Raw genomic sequence first — 24300 nt, 5'->3', positions numbered from 1 at the left:
GTTAACCCTAAGAATGGTGCTGTACTGGCAGAAATGTTCAGAGACACCAAAATCTTTAGTAACTCAGGAGTTTCTAGAAGCTCTAAAGCATCAGAGCTGCCTCCTTCAGGCTCACTATCAAGGTGTTCCTCAGCCTAAACAGAGAGACAAACTTCTGGTACTATGGGAGTTAAGCATTCCAGATGCATCAGGGTCTTATTTTGCTTTGCCTTCTCTCTGTTAATCAAATATCCTCTCCATCCTTCATTTTACATCTTTACGAAACACCCCATTTAGCGAGATCTTGGTTGACAGTAACTGCGTTAGTAAAGTTATTGTGAGGCATAATTGCTTTCCACTGTGAGCTCAATTCCTGGGAACAGGAGTCAGCCTGTAACACACAGTGACTCACTCCAAGTGCAGACAGAATGATGCATGGGAGGGCTTGAAAAGTAGAGTCCATTCATTTTTAACATGACAGAAAAATACATCACACCCGAAAACAAAAGGCAAGATAATGAGATTTCTGCTGGGGAGTTATACAACATTTGTGGTTTCTCCAGCTCTTCCTGACAAAACACGCTGTGTTGGGAGGAAATGGAATGTTTTTGTAGAATCACTAAACCCTGTTTTTCCTTGAAGATTTTTCTATAATCATCTGAAAGAGAAGGCAGCTCTCTCCTTTCCTCTTGGGTGAGCCTTATGGGAGCACATCCCAGAAGCTCAGTGGAGGAAGTGTAGCTCTGGGGACTCCCTCATTCCTCTGCATTTCTGAAACCAAGACTGCTTCAGGCTAAGCTCCTGTGAGCTACAGGGAAACATAAATCCTCTGGCCACATGCAATGGCCAATCTAATTGTACCTGCTGCCTTCTAGAATTGTCTCAGAATAGAACTATTACTGTTTAAGGTGGAAAAATGAAAACCAAACAATATCAGAGATTTTTCCTCTCCCCTATTGCTTGTAGTGTAACACAATAAAATCTGGAACTTGTTTTTTTTTCCTGAAGTTTGTGGCAGTTTTTGGGCAGATCAGAACAACAAATCTGGGGAGGGGTCTGGAGCACAAGTTTGATAAGGAATGGCTGAGGGAGCTCAGGAGAAAAGGAAGCTGAGGAAGGACCTTAATGCTCCCTGTGACTCCCTGGAAGGAGGTTGTAGCCAGGTAAGGGTCTCTCTCTTCTCCCAAAAAAACAATCAGACAACAGGAAATGTTGTCAAGTTGTCAATGTTCTCAAGTTGTGCCAGGGGAGGTTTAGATTGGATATTGGGTAATATTTCATAATTAAAAGGGTTATCCAGCCCTGGCACAGCTGCCCAGGGCAGTGGTGGAGTCACCATCCCTGGAGGGATTTAAAAGAGAAGTAGATGTGGCACTTGGGGACAGCTTTAGTGGTGGGCTCGGCAGTGCTGGGGGAGCTGGAGGGTCTTGGGCAGCTTTCCCAACCCAAAGGATTGCAGGAGCCCCGGCCCGGCCCGGGCTCTGGCCGTGGTGCTGAAGCCCCGAGGCCGCTCCCGGGAGCCACCCGCTCATCCCTGGGCTGCGGGATCTGGCCCAGACGTTCTCGCATAAACAGAGTGCTTCCTGCACGTCCCAGCACTCCAAGGGATGTCCAACCACCCTTCTGCACCCTGATCTCCAGCATAAAGGCATTTGGACTCAAATAACAAATTCGGAGTGTGCTCACACTCATCCTCTGTACCTGCTCGAGCATTTCTATAGTTGTAAGAGCCAGCCTCTTACATCAGGTCAAATCACACAATTTACACACACACACACAAATATCCAGGAAGGAAGATGCATCCTGAATACACACCCTGATTCCAAGGGAACTCTAGGCCGGTTTTCTCCCTCCTCAGATTTCCCATCATTGGGTTAACAGCCATGCAAAGTGGCAGCCCTAAATCCACTCCCTGCTATTATACCCTATAACACACAGACGCAAATCTTATGTGGTCCCTGTGTCAGGAAACTCTTGATAGAATTAACAATGAAAATGATTTACCTGCCCAGTTTCTGAGCAGAGTTGGGAGCGATTATCAGCTGTACTGTCACAGCAAATCTGATAAAGTGCTGGACATTTTTCACGGTTCAGAAGCACCAAGCAATGTGATCGACTTGGGAAGTTTGTTTTGCACAGAAATTAATGCCCCATAACCCTCAACCATCATTCTGCTCACCCCATACATTTTTCACTTTATGACTAAGGTGACTTTTTTTGCATTCAGAAGAACCAACCAATCAAAAACTAGTGAATTAAGAGAACTTCCCTAACTCTCTAATTCCAGCTCCATTGCAGTGGAGGATTTTTGTTGTTGATTCCATCCATCTCTTGGCTGTGTTTCAAAATCATCTGCTTAGTGTTTAATATTTACTTTATATTGACATTATAGTCCATTCCTTCTTTACATGTGTTTCAGCAATAAAAAAAACTTGTTTATTTAATGGAACTTTTTATTCAAAGAAGCTTTGTCTTGTGATCTGACCAGAGCAGGAGTTTCAGTGGCAAGGGGGGAAGAGATGTACAACATAAATATGAATTCCATTTTTTTCTGTGCTGACCTAAACTGTAATTAAATACTCTAAAGCATTCATCTTTAATTAAATAACCTCAAATTAAATAATCTCAAGAATTAACTGAACTCACGGGAATCCCCATGTCTCACCTTTGGAATAAATTATAAATGAAACACAGCTAAGGAGGAGAAATGATGCTCCTGTTGTCCAGTGTTTCCCCTGGAAAAGCCTGCTGGAGTGTGAAATGAGCAGACTCCAAGAAACACCCAAAATTCCCTCCTGACTTCATCTTTGATAACGATGTGTTGAGCCCCCACACATCACCCAGTTTATCAGCAATTAACACAGAACAGGAAGCTTCAGAGAAGCCAACAATTTGGAATAATTTCATCCTTGCTCCAAGTGCCATCCTGGCTGCTGCTTTCAATACACAGGAGGGGTTTAAGCTCTGTATCCCAGGGAAATTCTTGGATCTTTGCAAATTACATCGGGGAGGTGGAAGAGGAGGGAAAACGTCAGCGATGCAAAATGACACTAAGCCACTGCTCTAATTCCCCAAAGAATGTTCTAGGGCTTTAGCCCGTGCTGCTGTTTCTCTGCTTGTTCTGCATGTGCAGTACCAGCTTTCTCCAAGCTGCAGAAGGATCCGATTAAGCTTTTTATTAGGAACACATGTTGAGGGCAGGTGTGCTCTGTCAGCCTGGGAACACACATGCTGCCCCACAGGAGAGGATGGAGCTGGGGTGCCCCAAGCACTCTGCAGGCAAACAGAGTGGGAAAGACAGGAAGAGACAAGTGTGCCCCAAGGGAATGAGGGAAACATATGGCTGAGCATCCCCCTGCCCCTCAGTCCTCTGAAGTTAACTTTTTAATGGAGAGTTGAAAGCTGTTCATAAAACAGCAGTGTTGAATGAAGGCATGGGAGCCAGAAAGAGCAAATTAGAGAAAAACCTGGAGAAAGGGACCAGCTGGCTGCAAGTGTGCAAAATACACAAAGGATGGGAAGGCAAATTTTAGGTGTTACTGTTACTCGTGTAAGATCTTAGCTTTAGTTTCCCTCTGTCCTAGCGAAGATTCTCCAACTCTTCTCACAGCAGACAAACTTGCCACTGCTTTTTCCAGCACACAGAAGAGGTGAAAAGCCTTTTCTTTTAGGGTAGATGCATTCTAGGTTTTACTTCTAATCAGAGCTAACAAAAGGTGCACACTGACATCAGTGCAAGAGGGAGAAATGAAGGGAATTCTGCTATGAGAAAGCAAAAATCCAGCCTGTGAAAGAGCTATTGTGACCAGATAGCCAAAGAGAGGCAATCAAAATCCTTTAATTCCTTGACCTTCTTTACTCTTTGGATGCAATTACAACCACTGAAAATCTACCTTCTGCCAAGAGCAAGGCATCTCTTGTGCACTGGTTCTCACATAACATCTGCTGTCAAGGCTTGCCTTGCTGCCTCCCTGGGAACCTTCCAACCTGTCAGTCTGAGTGAAAACAACAGACAGGCAGGCAGAGAGTTCTGGCGGCTGGGAAGACATTTCCAATTTCTACCCCATTCAGTGGAGCCTCAGGAAAAGCCCAACCCTCCCCACTCCCAGAAGTACCATATGGACAGCCCAGAGCTATGCCAGGTATTTCAGAACTGGGAATCGCTCCCCTCCCTGCTGGCTGGCGAGCTGGGGACGTGCAAGATGAATCCTTGCTGAGGCAAAAGCAAAGCAGATTCTCACCTTGACAAAGTAGTTGCTGCTGCATTTCCTACCTGGGTTGGTAGGATTATCTTTACAATTGATTTCTACACCAGGACAGACTTTTAGATGTTGCCACAATGAGCTTTTACCTCTGATGTGTTTTGTGCTAAAGCACTGAGTAAAAATTTTCACACTGGACCCTACAGCAACTTGTATCATGTGTGGTGACTAATATGCCCAAGTTTGATTGCATTCCAGATTAAAGGAATTGTTTTTGCCTTCAAGGAGTACAGACAAGCTCTGAGCAAAAGCAGACTGAGACCTTATGTATCCTCAAATGTATGCCCAGGAGCAGGATGATATAATCAGCAGGAGTCAAGCTGACAGCCAACACTGTGCTCACCATATGGGGCCAGGTTTGCTTTCCCTCTCCTTTGGCATGCAAGACTGAATTCAGGGAGCCTTGCCCCAAGTACACAACACTGCAGTACAGCCCCTCAGGACTCAAGTCCCTCAGTAGTCTCAAGGAATTGGAACTTCCAGAAAAATAAAATAAAGTGCTTGAAGTTGGGCACTGCATATTCAAACAGCATGGGTTTCACAGTGCAGTATCTGGGGTGAAAACCAAACCAAACTCCAAATCCCCTCACCCCACAACTTCTAAAAACAGTTAGACAAAGCAAAACCAAACTATTGAAAGCACAATTTTGCTTGTCCCTTGCCCTTCCTAACAGGGAACTGACAATTCTGGTCTCAGACAAGGAGGGAACTAGGTCATGTCTCTTGCTGCATCCCCTGAGCCTTCAAGTTGCTGGTTGTGTTTTCGTGCTATTGATCTGTGTCCCTGCCTGTCTGCAGCACTGTACCTGCCAGCACTCTGGGGACAGCTGCCCGCAATAAAACCTGCCTCAAAGTGAGATAAAGAGAACAGAAAAAAATACTGGCAGGGATCAAAGAGTTTGACCCTCAGAGAGTAAAAAGGGAGAGAACTGGCTGACTGCTTTCAGGCAAGGTATGAGGGAGAAAGAAGACTTGCTTTTTGCCTGACCTCGAAGAAAAGGGGAAAAGCTCCATTCCTCCCACTACATGACAAAATTACATGAGCATTTCAGAGCCAGCAGCAGTTACAGATCTGGGGCTTCAATACTCTGCTTTTATTACAGGACAAGTAGAAATTTGGTTCAATGCATAGTTCAGCCCATATGGGTTTCTTGCCTACACATATTTTAACCCTTTTTCCAGGGTTTAGGACTCAACAATTTATTGCACCTTAAATCTCAGAGAGAAAGAGCAAGAAAGTATTTCCCTAAATCCTGTTTTGTCTTGTATTTCCCTCTTGTCTCCCCATTTGGCCCTTAGTGGTGTTTTGCAGATGTACAGAGAATGTCATCACGTGCCTTTGGGAAGAAGCAAAGGAAAAGCCACTGCCAGAGTCAGAGTCCTGTATCTCAGGGTGATCACTTAGCCCAGGGCCACATGCCTAAGTCAGTAAGCTGCCAAAAAATGATGAACTACTCCAAACAAACTCAGGACCATTTGTTGGCTCAACCTCTAGCCCAGGGCACAGGGGCTGTGCCAGCCCAGGAGTTCAGGAAGGATGCTAAGAGTGAGAAACCTCTGTCCTTTAAAATGGATATTGTGACTGCAAAGTCTGCCCTTGCTTCACCAAACTCGGGTACAGCACCAATCCTGCTCCACCTAAAAGCCCTCTCTAAAGGACAGCAGGCTGTATTCTTCTGGGCACACAGCTCTGCCTTTCTCACACACAGGCCTGGAAGCAGCTCCCAGACAGATTCAGGCAGATCATTTTCCCCCAGGGAGAACTGACAGAACATTAAGAGCCAGCACACGTGCCAGGGAGCCCATCCAGCTCAGGAAACAGGAGCTTCTGCCTCTTCTCTGTGACACAGCAAGAAAGGGCCCTGAGCCTTGCCCCGTCCCTGCAGTTCACTGGGTCACACAGACTGTCAGCTAATAGGAAATGCAGGATCAGGACAGTAGAAAACTGTACCAGAAACGTGCAGAGAAGTACTTGGCACTCCAGAAACTTGAAAAATCTCTATTTGCTATCCCTCAGCATTTAAACAGGGCAAGTTGCCTTTCTTTTGTTAAGCCAAAATGTGAATGATTCCCCAGCTCACGTGTGTAACTAAAGCCATTAACCCCAAAGTAACAACCCAAAGATTAGAAATGTGGGCTACAAAATGCAAGAGCACCTCAGAAGTGAGTGGCACAATGGACATTTTGTTTCAGTTAATTTCACAGAAGAGTGAGAAGCAATTAACAGTGAACGCTAAGGATACTGAATTTTGCAGAGTACTTTCAAAAGCCTGAGGAAGACTGATGAAGAAAGAGCAGATGAAAACATTTAGTGAATATATCTTGGGTAGCAGCAGAAGGAAAATATGCTGCTTACTGCCTCCTAAAATTTGATTTCATTTTTTGGACATTCTTTACAACAACTGTGCAGGTTTGTGCTGCACCACCCATCACTGAGTCTCGGGGAGTAAGAACAATCCTTCATAGAAACATGGAATTAAGGCTGGAAGAAGCCTTTTAAGATCAAGTCAATCATCAACCCAGCATCACTCCCACATTCATCACTAAACCATGTCCTCAAAGTGCTATATCCACACATTTTCTGAACACTTCCAGGTATGGTGGCTCCACCACCTCCCTGAACAGTCTGCTCCAGTGCTTTACCACCCCTTCTATGCAGAAATTGTCCCCAGTATCCAAATTAAACCTCCCCAGTGCAATTTGGTGTAATTTCCTCTTGTCCTGTCAAAACTCTTTCTTTTGACCCTCCTCCAGAAAGGTCTCTCTCCTTGTCAAAACATGAATTCCCACACCCCAACAGGGATTCAGAACCCTTTGTTACTGCATGGTTGCAAAGATGCATTACTTCAGGCATCAGGTTGCTGATACCCATTCCCAACTGCTTCAAGGAGTATTTATTGTACAAGAGAACAGCAGAACAATCAAACAGAACACATTCACAGAGGCTTTTGCAATCAGGCGATACAAGAAGTGCTGAAAAATACAGGCCAAGCCCTGGGGCTGGAAAAACCCCCAAACCAAGCAGCATTTCCTCAGGAATTGCTCGCCCCCGGCGAGGCACTCACCGCGATGAGGATCTGGAAGGAGCTGTGCATGACCTCGATGTACCGGTACTCCAGGGCACAGCCGATGACAGAGATGTAGGAATGGTTATCCAGCCCCTTGAGGCCAGACATTGAAGCCTCCTTCCTTACACAGCCAGGGCCATTTTCACTCCACCAGGATTGGTGCCGGGAGATGTTGAATGTCAGGAGTTCGCTGTCCTAAAGGGAAAAGTTGCAAAGAGATCTCTGTTTACTCTGAGAGTGTCAGACATGCTGTCAGATGGAGGTTGTATTAAATCAGTGGAAAACTTAGTTTCTGAGATCCCCACTCCTCAGAAATGCTAGCACAGATCAAAGCACATTGGGTTGATATTCCTTCATAGAATCATGGAAGGTTTAGTTTGGAAGGGACCTTGAAGAACCTTCCACTAATCCAGGTTGCTTCAAGCCCAATTCAGCCTGGCCTCGAACACCTGCAGGGATGGGGCAGCCACAGCTTCTCTGGGCAACCTGTCCCAGGGCCTCAGCACCCTCACAGGGGAGCATTTCCTCCTATTGTCTAATGTAAACATATTTCCCAGGTAAGCTGCTGTGGTGAGAACCATTCCTGAGGCAGCCCTGCAACAAATCTATTTCACCATCCTGTAGCACAGTTGCAATGCAGGCTGCAGACCCAAGAACATTCTGCTAGTGGTATCTTCACCCAGAAAAGAACCCTCAAGTTTTGGGTTTGGGAGATGAACCATGTAACTCTAGAGGAAAAAGGTTGCACTAAGTGTCCTGCCAGGCTCTTCTCAGCACGGGAATCAACCCAAGCAACTGAAAAATATGAACTTCATAACCCCAAAGTGAGTTTCAAAACCCAACAGATCTTCCTCTGTTCCTAGCTTTTAACACATCTGACAAGATGCTGGACCATTTTTGCCTGATTTCCTTCCACACTCTTCACATCTGGTGCTTCTGCATCTCCTGTCAGCCCCAGGTCAGCCTACCCAGCCGAGCTGACCCCACAGTGCTGACTGCAGCTTCTTGTAAACATCTCCCATTGCAATTTCTTACCAACCTTACCTTTTTGTTTTACTGCCTTGTCTTTGCTAGGTAAATACTTTAAACCAGTTCAGGGGGTTATGCTACACAAGCAGTGCAGGCCTTCGGTGTGCAGCCACGTGCTTATTTAAAAATGACCACACTTTCCTCACACTTGAGAAAAGTGCAGTATTTACAGGAATACACAGAGAAGCTTTGGGATTTTGAGCTTGCAGGACATGGCAAAGCACTCCTGCAGGTGAAAGACAAACTCAGGACTGGCTGAACAGCTGCAACCCTTCATGGATGAGTGCCAAGTGTTGGCTACCCCTGAAGTCCTCTCAGGTCACTTTGATCAGCAATCCCTTTTGACCACAAAACAAGGCAAGGGGTTGGAAGTTTATTCTGAAGAATAGATTAAAAAATTTGAAGGCAGAGAATCTGTATCTCTACAGAGAGGGATGGATGCTGGATACACACCCATTACTAAAGGTTTTAGCACCTATCCATAAACTATTTCACACTGCTCGTGCCAGGGTCCTACAGTCCCAGGAGGAAGGCTGTGGCTCCCAGAACAGCAGCAGTCAGAGCTTGGGGCATTCACACTTCCCAACATGGAAAACCTCACATGGCAGCTCCTTTGTGTCAGCTCCCCGTAGAGTGAAAAGGAAAAACAGATTCAGAGCAGCTTATCCAAGCCCCTGCTCCAAATTACCCTCTGGAGAGAGGGCCTTTCTCCACAGCCAACACAGGAGCCAAGCCAGGCAGTCCTGCAGATATAAAACACGGACACAGAAAAGCACATCCAGGGCCAAACTCGAGTCCCAGGGGCAGGAATCTGAATGCCAGCCAGAGCAGCAGGGAGCGGTCCCCAGCTGCCCTGCTCTGCACCTTGTGTGGGGACCCTCCGTCCACCACAGACACCCCGAGCCAGCCTGCAGAGCCGGCACTCAAATCTGCTGCAGGAAGCACGTGTTGAGAAATGTGGACAATTAAGTGAGAAGACAGCTGCCAAGCTCCTGACATAATCACCACAGCAGATGGCATGTGCTTTACAGGGGATGGAGGAGGGCACGGAGATGGAGCGTGGCACTGGGGCAAAGGCAGCCGGAATAGCAAAGACAATGGGGAAAACTCTATTAACAGCTGGAAGTTTAGCCCTCTCCTGGGCTTCACCCTTCAGTGGCCCACACAAAGCTCAGAAAGGCACCAAATCACAGCTTTTCTGCAAAGCTTGTTCTTTTTCCCCCAAGTTTGCATGTTCTGAGGCTCATGGATTTTCCTCAGCCAAAGCTGGGCCTCCAAGATGCTGGGCTCTTCTCCCTCTCACAAGCCACTCTGCTTTGGTTGGGGAAAGAAGCAATCCTCTTTCTCAAAAAACAAAACAAACCCCCACAAACAAACAGAAAGCAAGAAACCTCCAAAACAACCAAGAAACCCCCCAAAGTGAATTCCTGTTTCTTTGCCCGGGGCTCCCCACATTAGCACTAAACCAAAGCTGTTCCCCAGGGCACCACAGGATCTTCTCTCAACCTCAGTCCCCAGGGCTTCCCTCTCCCAGCTCACAGATGGTGCTTTCCCAAACCTTCTGCCTCACTGATGCAGACAGACCCCTCAGTGTCCTCTCTGCTCCTTACAGAGGCATCAGTGTGTGTTTGGCAAAGTAAGAAACAGGCTGCTCTCCTTCTAGAATCTCCCTTTTGTCAGCTTTCAGAGATTTGGCTCTGGCTTAACTTCGCTGAACTTGCTTGTAAATTCAGCCTGAAAAAGCAGAACAGGTGTGGCTGGAGGTGGGCAGGTGGAGGAACAGGAGGTCCCAACCACCACTCACTGCCTTGTGCCCACAATCACACTCCAGCTCTGAGAAAAAAGGGAAAAAAACCCCAAAAATAAAAAGTTATACATCAGTGAAGGGCAAATTGGCAAAACTGAGCACATTTGGATTCTAAAAACGCCACAATGCCTCTAACTCACGAGCCATCCATCTCACAGATGTAAAGTGAATACTGATTGCACACTGGGATCAGGGAATGTCTCTGTGTTCAGAGCCACCCTCCTGAACCAGCACCTGCCTGGGGCAGAGGGCAGCACGAACCAGAGGGTCTCAACACGCAAAGCAGAGCTGTTCCTTTGCCCTGTCCCTGGCTGGATGCCCTCGGGGGATACCTGTGTGATGGGGCACAATAAAAAGAGCACTCAAGAAAATCCCTTAATTGACCTCCCGTTGCTCAGAGCTTGCTTGGAGACTGTGAAAACAACTCCAGGATGTCTCCTGTGGTTTGCCAGCTTCGTTTGTGAGAATACAGTTGGAGAGAAGCGAAACCATGAATTAGACAGAACAGCACACAAAAATCAGGAGGAAAGAGCCAGTTTTAAGGAGGTTTAGGGAACAGCTGTCTCCCAAAAGCTTTCTGCGATGCATTTGAAATCTAAACACACTGGAATGCTCCCAGGAGTGGAATGTGGGTTGGGAGATGTTAACCAGTGCCAGCAGTGTCCAGGCCTGCTGCGGGGAGAGGGGTCAGTGTGTGCCCAGCCCCAGCAGGGCTGTCACTGCCTTTAACCTCCAGCCTGGAGGGAAACACGAGCCAGGGGCAGAGCCAAGCTCCTTCTCAGGAGCACCTTGAAGGCCAGCCAAAAAATCACATCTCCCTCTGACCTGCTGCAGCACCTGGCTGTGACCTGTTTGCCACCAGGGCGAGAGGGAAGGCAACAGCACCGAAAACTGCACAGAGCTTGCTTTCCCCAGCGTGTCCCACGGGAAACTCACATCTACCTCCAACACCCACGGAGCCAGCTGCGCTCCTTCGCTAAAATAGCTTCCTGAAAGCTGTTCTGAAATTATTTTCTAAAGGGACACTATCAGAGATGGTTTTATTTTCTTGCTGTTAACAGCCTTCTGAACTGCCTCCCTCAAATTTCCTTAATTATCAGGCAAAACCACTCTGGAACAAACTGAACCTTGTTTGGGAGCTGCCAGAGATTGACAGCAGAATCATTGTAAATCTTTGTAGATGGAAACATTTCTTATTAAAATAGGAAATGCAATGTTCAACTTTCAGTCCTGTGCTGGGAGTAGCTGCATCACCTTGAGACACAGAGGAACACTCCCCGTGTCTCTCAGTGGGTTTGCTGACAATGCCACAGCATTTAAAAGCCAAATCCCAGGCTTCCAAGTTCTAAATTTAGAAGGAGTTGAGGGACAGTTTTACGTACACATGAATTTATCCATCCTCCTGCTATTTTAACCAGGTACAAAGTCATCCCAAGGTGCCTTCCAGGTTCTCGGAAATACAAATAACCCCCATTTGACTCACGAGGGCTGCTTCCATTTCAAGAGGAGATTTAGACCATCAGGGCTCTGGATTCAGATCAAAGCAGTGCATAGACATGAGAATATAAAGGAAGGATAAAAAAAAAAAAAATTAGAAGTCACCATTCAAGAAGAATAATTCCAGAGGGAAAAGACAAAGGAATACATTGAAATACATTGAAATACATTGAAATACAGGACAGCAGTTCCTCAAACCTCTCTGAACATTTCTCAAGTCCATGATGAAGAGTCAGTCAGCGTGGCAGCTGGACAGACAGATGCTCATATGTCTTAACAGCAGGATTTTAATAATTAACTCAGACTGAGGGGTTGCAGGAGGGATGAATTTCATGCTCGAGTAAACAGGGAGAAGCTTAACATATTATTGCAAACACAGCCTGGAAACTTCAGAGCTAGCTCCCAGCAATTCACCTACCCAAATAGCCAGATGGACACGGGGAAAAGAGGGAGATGGGACAGGAGGAGCAACAGCAACCTGGAAATTGGGCTGTGAGCCCCGGCACAGAGCAGGGGCACAGCACTTGGAGCTGCGAGTGTGCTCAGGAGTATGAGCAGAGCAAGTCAGCAAGGCAATGCTGCCAAAAGCTGCTCAGAGACACATCACCACCTCCCTGCCAGTGCTGAGAAGCAGCCCTGCAAATCCAGGTTGCTCCAGCACTCGGCTGCTCACTGGCAGAGCACTTGCAGGAAAGCTGGCATGGGCTATGTGCTTGGGGAGGCCCTTCCAGCAGCAAGGGAAGTGCTTCCTCAGACACTTGTGCTGATCCACCTGGGTCTGGCCACCCAAGGAAGCTCTGCTGGGCCATATTTCACACTCTTACTCCTGCTAAGAAAAGATTCCAAGATAAAAGACCCTGTCAGGATAGAAAGACAGAAATCAAGTTAGTTTAGCTCTTCCAAGAAGCAAGGAATAGATTCAGTGTTCAGTAAAATGTATTTTCCTTTCCAATGCAAAATTCAGTATAACTAGTGATTGGTAGTTGGTTAGTAATTAGTTATAACCCCCCTGAGCAGGGCTGACCAGAACAGCATCCTCAGCAATTCCATGGGCAGGAGACATGGAATGGACATGCTGGAATAACCTGGAGGATAAAGGAGCACTTCAAGAAATATGAAAAACAGGAGGAAAGAGAGGGTGAGAAGTGGTGGCAGACAACAGAGTGGACGAAAGATGCAGCAGAGAACAATTCCTTGGTAATGGAAAGCAACAGGCAAATTGTACCTACCCTTATTCTACTGATCACCTAAAGTTTATAACTGAGAGATTGTCTCAGCCTCTTTGCCAAATTACTCATGGGCTGACGTGGACTGCGGGCTCCCTGGTTTCTGTTCATTAAATCAGCCAGGCACCCAAAGCAAGGGGGGCACAAGAACAACGTCCCTGTTCTTGTGAACAGCACTTCCCTGCTCCCATGCTGTATTCCTTCACCACTGTGAAATCAGATCTAGGCAGCAGAGCATAAAGAATTGTTTGCAACGAGTGCACATAACTGTTTCCTCAACTTTTCAATTCCCTGGGCTTTTCTTAAGTCTGTTACATTGGAAACACTTGAACCCTTTCTATCCTATCCTTTTCTCACCCCACCTGAGTTATCACTTCTCTCAGTGGCACTGGACTGTCATTACCAGGCACCAAGTTAACAAACTCCATTCTGTCGATTTCCCTGCCCTTTCTGCATTCTCTCACTGTAAACAAACTGCTGACAGAGCCTGCCCTGGCAGGCTGCCCTTGTCAGAACCCAGCAGGGTCAGTGCAGGGCTGGCAGGAATGCCACTCTCCCCAGGCTCACCAGCAATCACAGAGGAAACAGCACCCTGAAGCCCTGCAGAGCTCTCAGTCCCTTAAGGGACTTGCACAACCCTGCCCAAGCACTCCCCAGTGTGTTCATGCTTAGTCTAGTAGTTAATGAGCTATTGTTTATCAGACCAGCTCCATCAGCCTCTCCCTCCAGCAAAGCTCTTCTTCCAATATTTGCAATTTCCCTGCCTACTGCCAGGCTCACGATGAATTTTGACTTCTTGTCAGGACTAGAGGGCAGCCTCCTCCCGTGGGCCCTGGGGCACACAGAGGTACCTGCAGCCCTGCTGCACACTGCCCAACACTTGTACAGCCAAGCCCAGATGTCCTTCTGGGGCCTGATCCCAGCACTGACCCAATAAAACACCAGCTGGCCTTGGATCAGGTTTCCAGAGATGCAGCAGGAGAGCCCAGCCTGGGAAGTGTCCTACAGAAACCTCAGCTCCTGCTTCAGGTGGATCTTTTGGTCTCTTGTGAAGCACAGATTTGTTTTGCCACTACAAAGACCCAAATTACTTCAGTGAAAGTGGAGGAGGATGGAAAGCAGCATCATTAGCTTTCCTTACAAAACAGCTTTTTAAAGTGAGAATAACTCATTAAGAACAGAGGCAAGGCTGTCAACTACTTTGCAGCCAAACAAGCACAAATTCTCTCTTGATTTTGCTGGCTGCCATTAAATGAACTAATTTCTCATTGCAGCCCAAGAGGAAAGTCCACTGAGTCAGTAACAACTTACACTGCAGCCCAATTCTATAAAAAATGTCCCCAGTCACAAGTGTCACCCTGTAGGCTAAATAAAGCCTCTCTGTGTGCTGCCTTGGCTAAAATGAGCCCCAGTACAGAGCAAGGTTACCAGGTGAAGCTCCTCTGTGGCACAAAAAAAGGAGTTTGAGGTGCTGTTTGAATGGCAGAACAGCAACCTGACGTGTTGCAGTGCAGGTTGGGATTAGCAAACACGAGTATCCAGCTGGCTGGAAGCAAACACTGGCTCTGAGAAGCTCCCAGAGCAGCTTATCAAGCCAACATTTTCTCTGAAGGAGGGAGCATTTAAAGAGTTACATAAAATTCCTTTTTTTATCAGTTGGTCGCAGCCAACATCGAGATCATCTCAGGCTGAGATTTCAGACTATGAATAATCACTGTTTTGGGCGAGAACTCCCTCAAAGTTTATGGAGATAATTGAGAGGGAAAATGAAGATGAATTGAGACATTAGGAAGTTATATTTTCTTATCTGCAAAGGATTTAGGCTGCCACTCCTGACTTGCTGTGGGCCTGATAAAACCACAGGGCAATTCCAATTATGACTGCAACTCCAGAGCATGACCTGGGAATTTAGGCCAGATGTGGAGTGCTCTGAAATGAACCTGCATCCCACAATCACTCGGAGTGCTGTGCTACAGCAACACTCCTAATTCATTGCTTACAGCCCAGACTTAATATAGGGCCTGCCTCCCATTTTTATTATTTCTGACTCACCCCTCATTAGGCAGACAGCAATACTCAGCTAATCTAGTCTTCAAAGAGCTTTGCATATTAACTCACAACACCCTGGCCAGCAGCCAGGAATAACTACCACCGTGCTTGAGAAGGAAGAATTAAGGCAGGGAAGCCACATCCCAAGGAGAGGAGCCAGATCCCTCTAGGGAGGGATGTTCTCCGTTCAGCAGACAGAGGAGCCTCTCCCCAAAGGTACAACAGGAAATATTTTGCCTGGTGTGGCAACAACAAGGTATTTATCCTTGCTGCTGAAGTGCAGCAAGTCTTCAGCAGGACTGGGAGGCACAAAAATACCAAGAGCTGGTCAGGTGTAGAGTTCCACCAAAGTCCTTGGTTCAGGTCAACCCAGCCAGACCCTGCAGCAGCCCTTCCCTGGGACAGGCTGGCAGAAAGGCCACTCTCAGTGCTGCTCGAGGGGCCTCCCCTCCACCACACACCTTCTTGCCAAGGTGGTCTCAGACCCCAAGAGGATCAGCTGCAGTCTGGTTACCTCCTAGCCCTCCTCAGCATCACTGCTGGGAATTGGCCCTCAAACCCCCTCTCCCCTCAGGGTGGCTCTGCTGCCAGGCCTGCTGTCACCTCTCTGCCTGCTGTGAGGGCAGGGTTTATTCCAGCCACCACCTGCACCAACCAGCTGAGAGCTCCAGAAATCAAGAGTGGCTCCTCAGCTCCCCACACAAGCAGCAGCATTCCCCCATCCTTGATAAAGCAGCCCTCTCCACAGGCAGGAAGGCAGGACCCAGGCAGCCCCCACCCCTCACCTCACCCATGGCTGCCCTCCCCTCCCCACCCAGCTCCATCCCCTGTGTGAGAGCCTGGGCACTCACCTTTGAGAGCCCTCCCACTTCTAAGTAAAAGCAGATGATGAAGATGTTCCAGGTGACCCAGACTGCAGTCCAGATGGCATACTGGGAAGGAATGGGGTTGGGGAGAGAGAAGGAATAAACATGAGGAAGTGACTGGAATTAGTGTGTATACATATATATATCTATATTTATATTGATGTATGTGTGCTCTAGCTGGGGACAGTGGAATGCCCTGAGTCAGCACTGAAATCCTTTTTCTCTTCCTCTGTTTTCCATATTCAGATGCTCTCTTGCCTGATAAGACACACACAAGGGGCAGGAGTCTGGAGGGCTGGAAAAGCTTCTGTGCTGCATTTGTCCAGCCCCTCGCCCTCCCTCTCTGCTGGGCAGCGTTTGGGCTGAAGAATTATCTGAAACCTTCCAAGTTTGGCACAAGCACAGCTCACCGAACAGGGGATTCCTGAGCATAGCCAGGCACCTCCTGCTAGAACAGCGTGCAGGGCTCGTGCCTGATCTCCCAGGGGCTTTGCAGTGTCCCTGCTGCCAGCCACATCCCCGGAGCACAGGCTGGGACAGGCTCTGGCGCTGGGAACAGAGCGTGTCACTCACCACCACGATGTAGCGAGGTCTGTACTGGATGGTGCCGAACAGCCCCAGGATAACGATGATGATGTGCAGGAAGTTGGCGAGGATAGGGGCCCACTGGTATCCCAGGAAGTCGAACACTTGCCTCTCTAGTGCAGCAAGCTGGAAGGGAGAAGGAAAAGGAGAGTTACAGCTTCTGCACCCATGGTGTTTGCTCTCAAGGTTCTGACTCGCTCACTGAGCAAACCCCCGTGGCAGCTGAAGGTGGGACTCTGTTCCCAAAGCAATTTTCTGCCTCTGAACCAGGTCAGTAGGACACAAGGCTTGTTTACACATCCCCCTTCCCCTCTGGTCTCATCCCAGCTCCTCTGATGGCTGAGCTCCAGGGCTGTGTGGGGCATTCCTCTGTACTGTGCACCCTGGGGCTCTGGCAGAGGACAGAGGGGAGCAGCGGGATGGGAACATCTTAAATGCTGAACGTGAAATACATTCACAAAGATGTCAGTGTAACTTTCTAGAGCTCATTTGTCAGAGCCTTCAGCATCACTCCATCACTCCTGACACCTCCTATGTTTCTGCTCTCCAGCACACATCCATCAAAGCGAGGGAGAGGAGGAAACTCTCTCCTCCACCTTCGCCCCTCAGAAAATGCTGCCACCAGGAAAGGAAATTCTGCCAACACATCAGTTTTCCAGGACAGGCTGTGTTCCTCTCCAGCACTAATAACACAGTTCAAGGCTAGTACTGTGTTCTAGACATAAAACTCCATTACTGCTGGAGTGCTGGGGCTGATTTGCAAACCGTATCCGCATAAAGATGTGCTTTTTACCTGTAGCCATCGTCTGTGTATTGGACAACATCTGGTCCCCTGGCCCTGAGCCTCTGTGCAGCTGAAAGCTGGAAATGCAATTGCCTGCTGGCCTTTGCATGCCCATGGCCTTTAAATAATGTATTTACAGGAGAAATATTGTGAGTGTGGGGGGCAAAACTGTTAATGCAGGTTTTTCTCCTGTGCCCAGCCTTGCGTGGAGAGATCTCTTTTTTTGTCTTTATTAACACAGTGCAAGCCCCTCCATGGACTTGTGTCTTCCCTGTCAGTACAAGATTTTAAAGTATGTTTAATTATCACAGTGAGCCACTGGGATTGTGTTATGACATTTCATATTTATTTTTGGCTAAATAAATCATTACAGTTTACTATAGGCTGTCAATATTAATTTAACTCCTAATCAGGCGTTAACCGTGAGTAATTCTGGTCTGCTGTGTGTAATCAGCTATGTGACATCTTTTCCTGGCTGGGATCTAAGGACCAGGGCTTCTGTGATGGTTTAAAGCATTTAAAGATGTGAGTGGCTGCAGGTTCCTCTCAAGCCCCATGATGAGAAAAGCCACATCTATTAAATGGCCCTTATTCCTCCTTCTTCCTGGCTCAGTGAGGAAATTGCCTTCACACCTCTCTTGGGCTAGGAAGGTATTGCAATTCCCAACACAACTTTGAAAGTTCAATAAAAATCTGTATTTCAAAGAAATCTGTGGTTAAGGGCAATCAGTCAGGGACGGGGTAGGCAGCTTTCCCTCTAAAGTATCTTATTCCCAAGGAAAGAAGGACAGAGAGCAGGGAAGGAATGGATGCAGTCACTAAATCTCTCTGTTTTGCCAAATAATCTTTCCTTATGTGCACTCTGAACACCCTGAAGCACCTGGAATATGTGGGGGCTGTGCTCCCCCCAGCACAGCAGGTTTGTCGCTCTCCTCAGAAACACCAGCCACAGGTTAAACGCTTAATCCTGCAGGAGGGATTAACACACATACCTTAACGACATTGGGACATTTGGGATCCTGACTGGCTGGCAGTGGGCTGCTGGACTGTGCCCCTTCATCCAATCAAGCATTTAATTGGCTTTGTGTGTTCCAGGAGCAGCGTGTGCCCCCAGAGCCCCAGCCAGCCTGGGGACACAACGGGGTGTTGGCTGAGCTGACCCCTGCCCAGCCTCCCCTCTTGCCCTCAGGTTCTGAAAACCAGGATAAACACAGATCCCTCCTAGCCCTGCCTTCTGCTGCGAGCTCTCCCACTCCAGAACCAGGGCAATCCATGTCTGGCGGAGTGTTTTCCTCATTCTACTCCACCAGTATTTGTCACTAGGGCTGTGTAAAGAGGGGAAAGCTTGTCCTTCCACGGCCATGTGATGTTTCCTGGTTTGTTTGCACCAGGGAAAAGACTGGGCTGTGAAATGAGGGATGAACAACTACCCTGGAGATGGACCTGCCAATCTTCACGGCTTCAGATTTGGGCACAGCTCCTTGAGAAGTCACTGAATTTTTCCCCACAACCTCAAAAATTACTTCACACCATACTTCCTTCTCCCTCACCTCGTCTCCAGGTTCTTTCCATCCTGATTTACTTTCTTTTGCCACTTTCCCAGCAATATTAAACTGTTTTTTTGCACCTGGGAGCTTCAGGCATGACTCAGCTGGTCCAGAGATGGGCTGTGCCCATCTGCTGGCCCAGGGAAGGAGAGGGGATGTGGGATGTGCGAGCTCACACAAGCTGTTTCCTCATTTATAAAAATAAAATTACAATTTTCTGTAAAACATGTCGGTGACAAGCAAATGCTACTGATGAAACTCCAACGCTGTGTTAGTGACAGGCAGGGAGTGAGTCTGTGCTGCGATCCAGCCATTGGAAATGCAGCCTGAAGTTATCCTGGGCTTCCCCCTGTCCCCACAGGAACTCACCCTAATTAAGGAATTATTTGCTGAAAACAAATTGACAAGCAACCATTTCACTCATTACACCGCAGTCTGTGTGCACAGCTTACCCACAAAATGCTGCTGGGATTTGCAGGCAAGCAGGGCTGATGTTGGGGCTAAGCTGGCCTTGGTTTGGGGCTGGGATGTGAAGAATGTCTCGGTGCCCTTCAGTCCTGGTCCCTCCAGTCCTGCTCAGAGATGGCAGGGTCAGGGTTTGCCCTGATCTATCTGTCCCCTGGTACTGAACCTCTCTGGGTGCCTCGTGCTGAGCAGGGAAATGCCATCTTTCTCTACTGCTGCCAGGGCTGTGCAGAGCAATATCCTCGCTGTGGTGTTCCCTACAGTGATTCACACTGTCCCATTGAGAAAGCCTATTATATTCCAGAGATACTGGTTGTAAAGAGAAATGCCACAGATTGTGGCACAGGTTTCAACCCACTCAAAGCTGACAGGACCTTTCCATCAGGGAGGACGAATTTTTCTTCTTTATGACTGTTCTTATTAAAACCAGGATTCCTTCTCCTCCTTTTGCTTCTCTAACCCATAGTATACTCTTACCTTTCATTCTTTAAATCAAATGATTTATTGCAGCACTAAAATCAAGAGTTGTGGCAGAATTTTCTCTCCTGAAATAAAGCACATTTCTGCTGATCTGAGTGAAACTGGAGTAGCAAATAACCACGTGAAGCAATTGTTAGCCAGGCAAACAACCCAAGCCAAAGTTCTCTCTTGGGCCATCATTCATTTATACAGCTGGGGAAGAGATGAAAGGCAGAGGGATGTTCTGCATCTCATGGAGCCCATCCCATGGCCCACACACAGGGAGCTCAGAGAACTCCAGACATGCTCAGGGGCAGCACACCATAAAACTTCACCAGAGAGGGAAGCTGCCCCTGAGCTGGAGGAGTCTCCATAGAAAAGGACATAGAAAATAGGAAAAAAGTCCTAGAAAACACCTCAGTGTTTCAAATGTAGCTTCTCAGTGGGGTTTCAAACCATTCCAGTTGCTTTTCCAATGGCTCTGTCAGGACAGTGTCACTGGCAGGTGTCACTGCCAGCAGGACACTCCGAGCTGGTTCAGCATGGGCTGAGGGTGCTTGTTTAAATTCTAGTCCCTCAAATCTTTTAGATCCCCTCAGCTTTGTCTTCTGTTGCTCCTCTCCTGCTGATAAGCTGGAGAGTCCAAGCTGTTCCCCTGTGCCCCCATACTGCTGACAGGAAGGGATGCTGTCAGGTACCTGTAATTCCTTAACTCCCTGTCCTTTATAGCCGACTATCAAAACCATGTTATCAGCCAGATTTGCTCTTCTTCATTTATTAAGCTTTTAAAGCCTTTAATCGTATTTGGTTTGTATCTGTGTCTTTCACTGCATTTCTGAAATCAATTTGGACACAAATGAAAAAATATCAGTCTCAAGACATGTTGATGTGACTCATACAGACACAGGAAAGGTGCTCAGAAAACCCCACAACAGGTACAGTCACACATCCATTTGTATCTGTATCTGTAAACAAACCTGCTTTTAACCTTTCCAAGCTCAGCTTTAATAAGAGACTTATTTTCAAAATTAAATGTCAGAAATAAATATCCAAGTGTGCAATAAAGGGAACCAATGGGAAAGGCTGATCCTACTGCTGGAAGAAAAAACAGAAACAAAAAAACAAAAACCCAACAAAAAAGCGAAGAAAAAATGTTTTACTGAGAAACCCAGGCAATTTTCCACTTGACCTATAAGAAAACAACCTGAAAACTCCTTTGCCACTCCTTGTCTCTCAGTGCTGTGAGGACACAGCCTCACAGGCTGCTCCAGCTCCTGCTCCTCCCCCAGCTTCAGCTGGGACAAAATTTACCACTTAACCCCCTGTCTGTCCCTCCTCTCCAGCCTGAACCCAGCAGGAGCCTCAGCTGCAGCCCTGGGTCCCCACTGCCCTGCTGGGATGATGTTCTGGGCTCCTGGCTGATCCCAACTCCCTGATCCAGGGTTTGATTTCCTGCCAAGTGGCTTCGCTTTTTAAGAAGATGCTCTTCCTTTGTCTGCTGTGCAAACACCATCGGAGCTTTCACTGGAAAAGGTCACGGGCCTTGTCTTGAGGAAAAACCTGCACTGGTTTCCTGAGGTATTTTGGCCATGAGATGTGATGGCTTGAGCTCAGGACAGTCTCAGTGCTACTGCCCCTATGAGGCAACATGCAAGGATGGGAATTTACATCCTGCTACCTGAAACAACAGGAAGAAATTAAAAAGTATCAGATTGTGTAATTTGATGAATATATCTATTTAGGTTTTGAACACAATTATCTTCTTTTTCCATATGGTTTAAGTTTGGCAATACTAAACACCTATCTGCTGTTTAGTATTATTAATATATTGGTATTATTATGTTATAATGTTTAATTCTACACATCTTTCTATATAATTCCTTTGACTTTGTAAATGCTGGGACAATGCTGGAACTAAAGAATTCTAAACCCAAGCTGCTGTGTGCTGAAACTATCAGAAGTGAGCAAAAAATTCCCCTCTGTGCTAGTGTTTATTCAAGGTGGAGAAGATTCTGTGAGCAGAAAAACAATTAAACAGTAAGCCTGCTTTTACCACAGTGGCTGCATTTCTAAATAAATATGAATGGTTGCAATAGCTCTTTAATTAAGTTTATCTGAAAAAGCAGCTCAGTGAACCATTGCTTCCCATCCCCAAATGGAGGGGCTCGTTCTGCGAGGTGCCACGTCCTTGTCTCTCCCAAAGTCAGCCTCTCACGTGCTCACACCCACTGCATTCACCAAATCTCATTTTTCTTCAGTAAGTGTTGTCAAGGAAACCTTCCTTGGGGCCTGGTGATCCACAGCTCCTTTCCCAGCATCCCTCTCCCCACCACAGAGGTCAAGAGACTAATTGCACAGGAGGTCTCTGTTTGTCACTTGCTCTCTCAGGCATCTTTGGCCACTCTGGCCACTGTGTACAATGTGCCCCATTCTCTGCTCCTCTGCTCTGTTCTCTCCCCAGAAGCTGCTGAAACTCTGCTATTCACACAGACATTAGAGAGGCCTCCAACAGCAGGGCTGATACTTAGAAGTCATTTCTATTTCAGCAGAAAACTGGTCACTGTGCTGGGTCTGCCAAAGGGCCTGGCAGGGCAGCAGGGAAGTGTCCCCACCATTGTCCCACACCAGGTCACTCCCTGCAGCTGCTCCTGGGCATCACACTCCAGCAAACACAACTTTTAGCCTGCCTTGTGCCACATCCAAGGATCAGGACTTCTCCCAGCCCAGAACCATCCTGTGCAGAGCCTGGGCAGGGGTAACACCCTCCCCGTGTTCATCACAGCTTCTCTGCTGAAGCCTGGAGCATCCTGCTGTTAAACATCCCAGTGCTGAGCCCTCACCTCCTCATTCCCCCCAACCTGGCACCTCTGAGCTCTGAGTTCTCCCCTCCCAGCATCATTTTGTGTGTGGGCAGTGATGCTCTCAGGAGTGCCATTGCTGTGACCTTGAACCCTGAGCTTTCTGCTGCCAAAGCCTCCCAGAAACATCTGAGCTGCAAAGATACGTCATTATTCAGTCCCACATGTCCAAATGCTGCTTAGCATTCCAGGGAAGGCACAATCCTGCTGAACATAAGGGATGAGACTGGCACTGAGCAGTGCAGAAGGCTGTGTTGTGTCTGGAGCTGAGGCTCTGGCTTCAGGGGGCCTGAGGTTTCCTAAGTGCATTTTAGAACCACCAGCTCTGCTCAGCTGAAGACATGGGCCATGCACAACAATTCACAGAATCATGGAATCCTTTAGGTTGGAAAAGCCTTCTAAGATCATTGAGTCCAACTGTTCCCTCAGCACTGCCAAGCTCACCACTAACCCATGTCCCCAAGTGCCACATTTAACATCCTTTAAATCCTCCCACAAACAGCAACTCCAGCACTGCCCTGGGCAGCCTGTTCCAATGCTCAACAGCCCTTTTGGTGAAGAAATTGTTCCTCATATCCACTCTAAACCTCCCCTGGAACAATTTGAGGCACACATCCAAGCAAACCTCTTAAGCCTTTTTACTCCAAGTGTTAAACTGTGCCACAGAACTGGCAAAACATCAGGAGCTGGCAGTACTTTTTCTAGCAAGACACCACATCCCATGGTCCCTACCACATCCACAGGTGCTCTCTTCTTGTCCATAACCTTCTCAGCAGGGTGGTCAGCAGGACAGTGGATTAACTGATGTTCTGAATGCTGTTCAGAATCCAGCACCCAGGAAAAAGACTGCTTCCTAGGAGGAATGATTCAGGAAAATTATTGCTCTGGATTGCCTAAATTTCCCCCAGATCAGGGTCAGTCACATGTCTGATGAGGCCTGTGCTCTGTACCCCTCACAGCCTGTTTGTTTTTATGGCTCCCATCTCCCCTTGGGGCTCAGAGCCCAGGGATGCAGGCCCAGGATATGGGAGCTGCTGTGTTCCCTGTGCTCCTGCCAGCCCCTCAGCCCTGCACGCTGCTGTGGTTGCTGATTGCTGAGAGCAGCAATCAGCCTCAACTAATAACCAGGTGCCTTTGTGATTTAGGCAGAAAAGCACTCTGATGGGAATGACAAACTTGTTTTATTTGCAACCTACGTCAGCACTCCCACCTAAGTTCCCCAAACATAATTAAATTAATCTGTTGTGCCCACAGTGTTGTCTCCTAAGCCCCCCCCAATGTTTTTCTCCTCCCTCAGTTTCATGGCTCAGCTTTGAGTCTCCAGCTTTGGGACAGAGAGAAGAGGCACTGGGGTGAAGGGGAGGTTACTGCTTTTGTAACAGACATAAAACCCAGTGAGTTTCCTCAACAAGTGCCTGACACTTTTGTCACCCAGATGCCCAGGCTCAGGCCCCACACTCCTGGCTTTCCCTCAGCTGCTGAAGGACTTGCTGAGCTATCTTATCCCACCTCATGCTGCTGATCCTGGGCAAACATCCCAGCTGCTCCCCCAAACAACATCCTGGCGTGGCTGACAGCTTCAGCTCTGGGGAAAAACTTCTCCCACCAGGAGCACAAATTTCCCTGTTGCATGAAATAATATATATTAAATGTGTGCCATTAACTCAGCAGCCATTTCCCTCTGGAGATCTGCTACCAGTTATGAACCCATCTAAACACTCCTCACTCTGTGAGGCAGAGCAGTGCTGGAGATCAGCAGGAATTTAATTTTCTAATAGAGAGATTTATTCCCTACCAACAGGGCTTTATATTGTGTGAT

At 47.5% G+C, this 24300-nt stretch overlaps 1 protein-coding gene across 3 annotated transcripts in view; it reads right to left on the bottom strand.

The window, feature by feature from the left end:
- Positions 1–24300, bottom strand: part of NKAIN4 (sodium/potassium transporting ATPase interacting 4) — a 50636-nt gene that overhangs the window by 9718 nt on the left and 16618 nt on the right. For all 3 annotated transcript variants that reach the window (XR_272760.3, XM_005524801.3, XM_014254080.2), the window contains exons 2-4: positions 16357–16494; positions 15769–15849; positions 7307–7504 (exon numbers count right to left, since the gene is read on the bottom strand). Coding sequence is in view for 2 of the 3 variants with exons in the window: in XM_005524801.3 (XP_005524858.1) it covers positions 7307–7504; positions 15769–15849; positions 16357–16494 (417 nt within the window). In the remaining variant the exon portion in view is untranslated. The remainder of the gene's footprint in view (positions 1–7306; positions 7505–15768; positions 15850–16356; positions 16495–24300) is intronic.

This window comes from Pseudopodoces humilis, chromosome 19, assembly GCF_049639895.1.
Source record: "Pseudopodoces humilis isolate 2021_Gansu_Grassland_sample_001 chromosome 19, ASM4963989v1, whole genome shotgun sequence".
NCBI classification, from domain to species: domain Eukaryota; kingdom Metazoa; phylum Chordata; class Aves; order Passeriformes; family Paridae; genus Pseudopodoces; species Pseudopodoces humilis.
The sequence above is the reverse complement of the archived record's forward strand: the minus strand, read 5'-3'. Positions and strand labels throughout refer to the sequence as shown.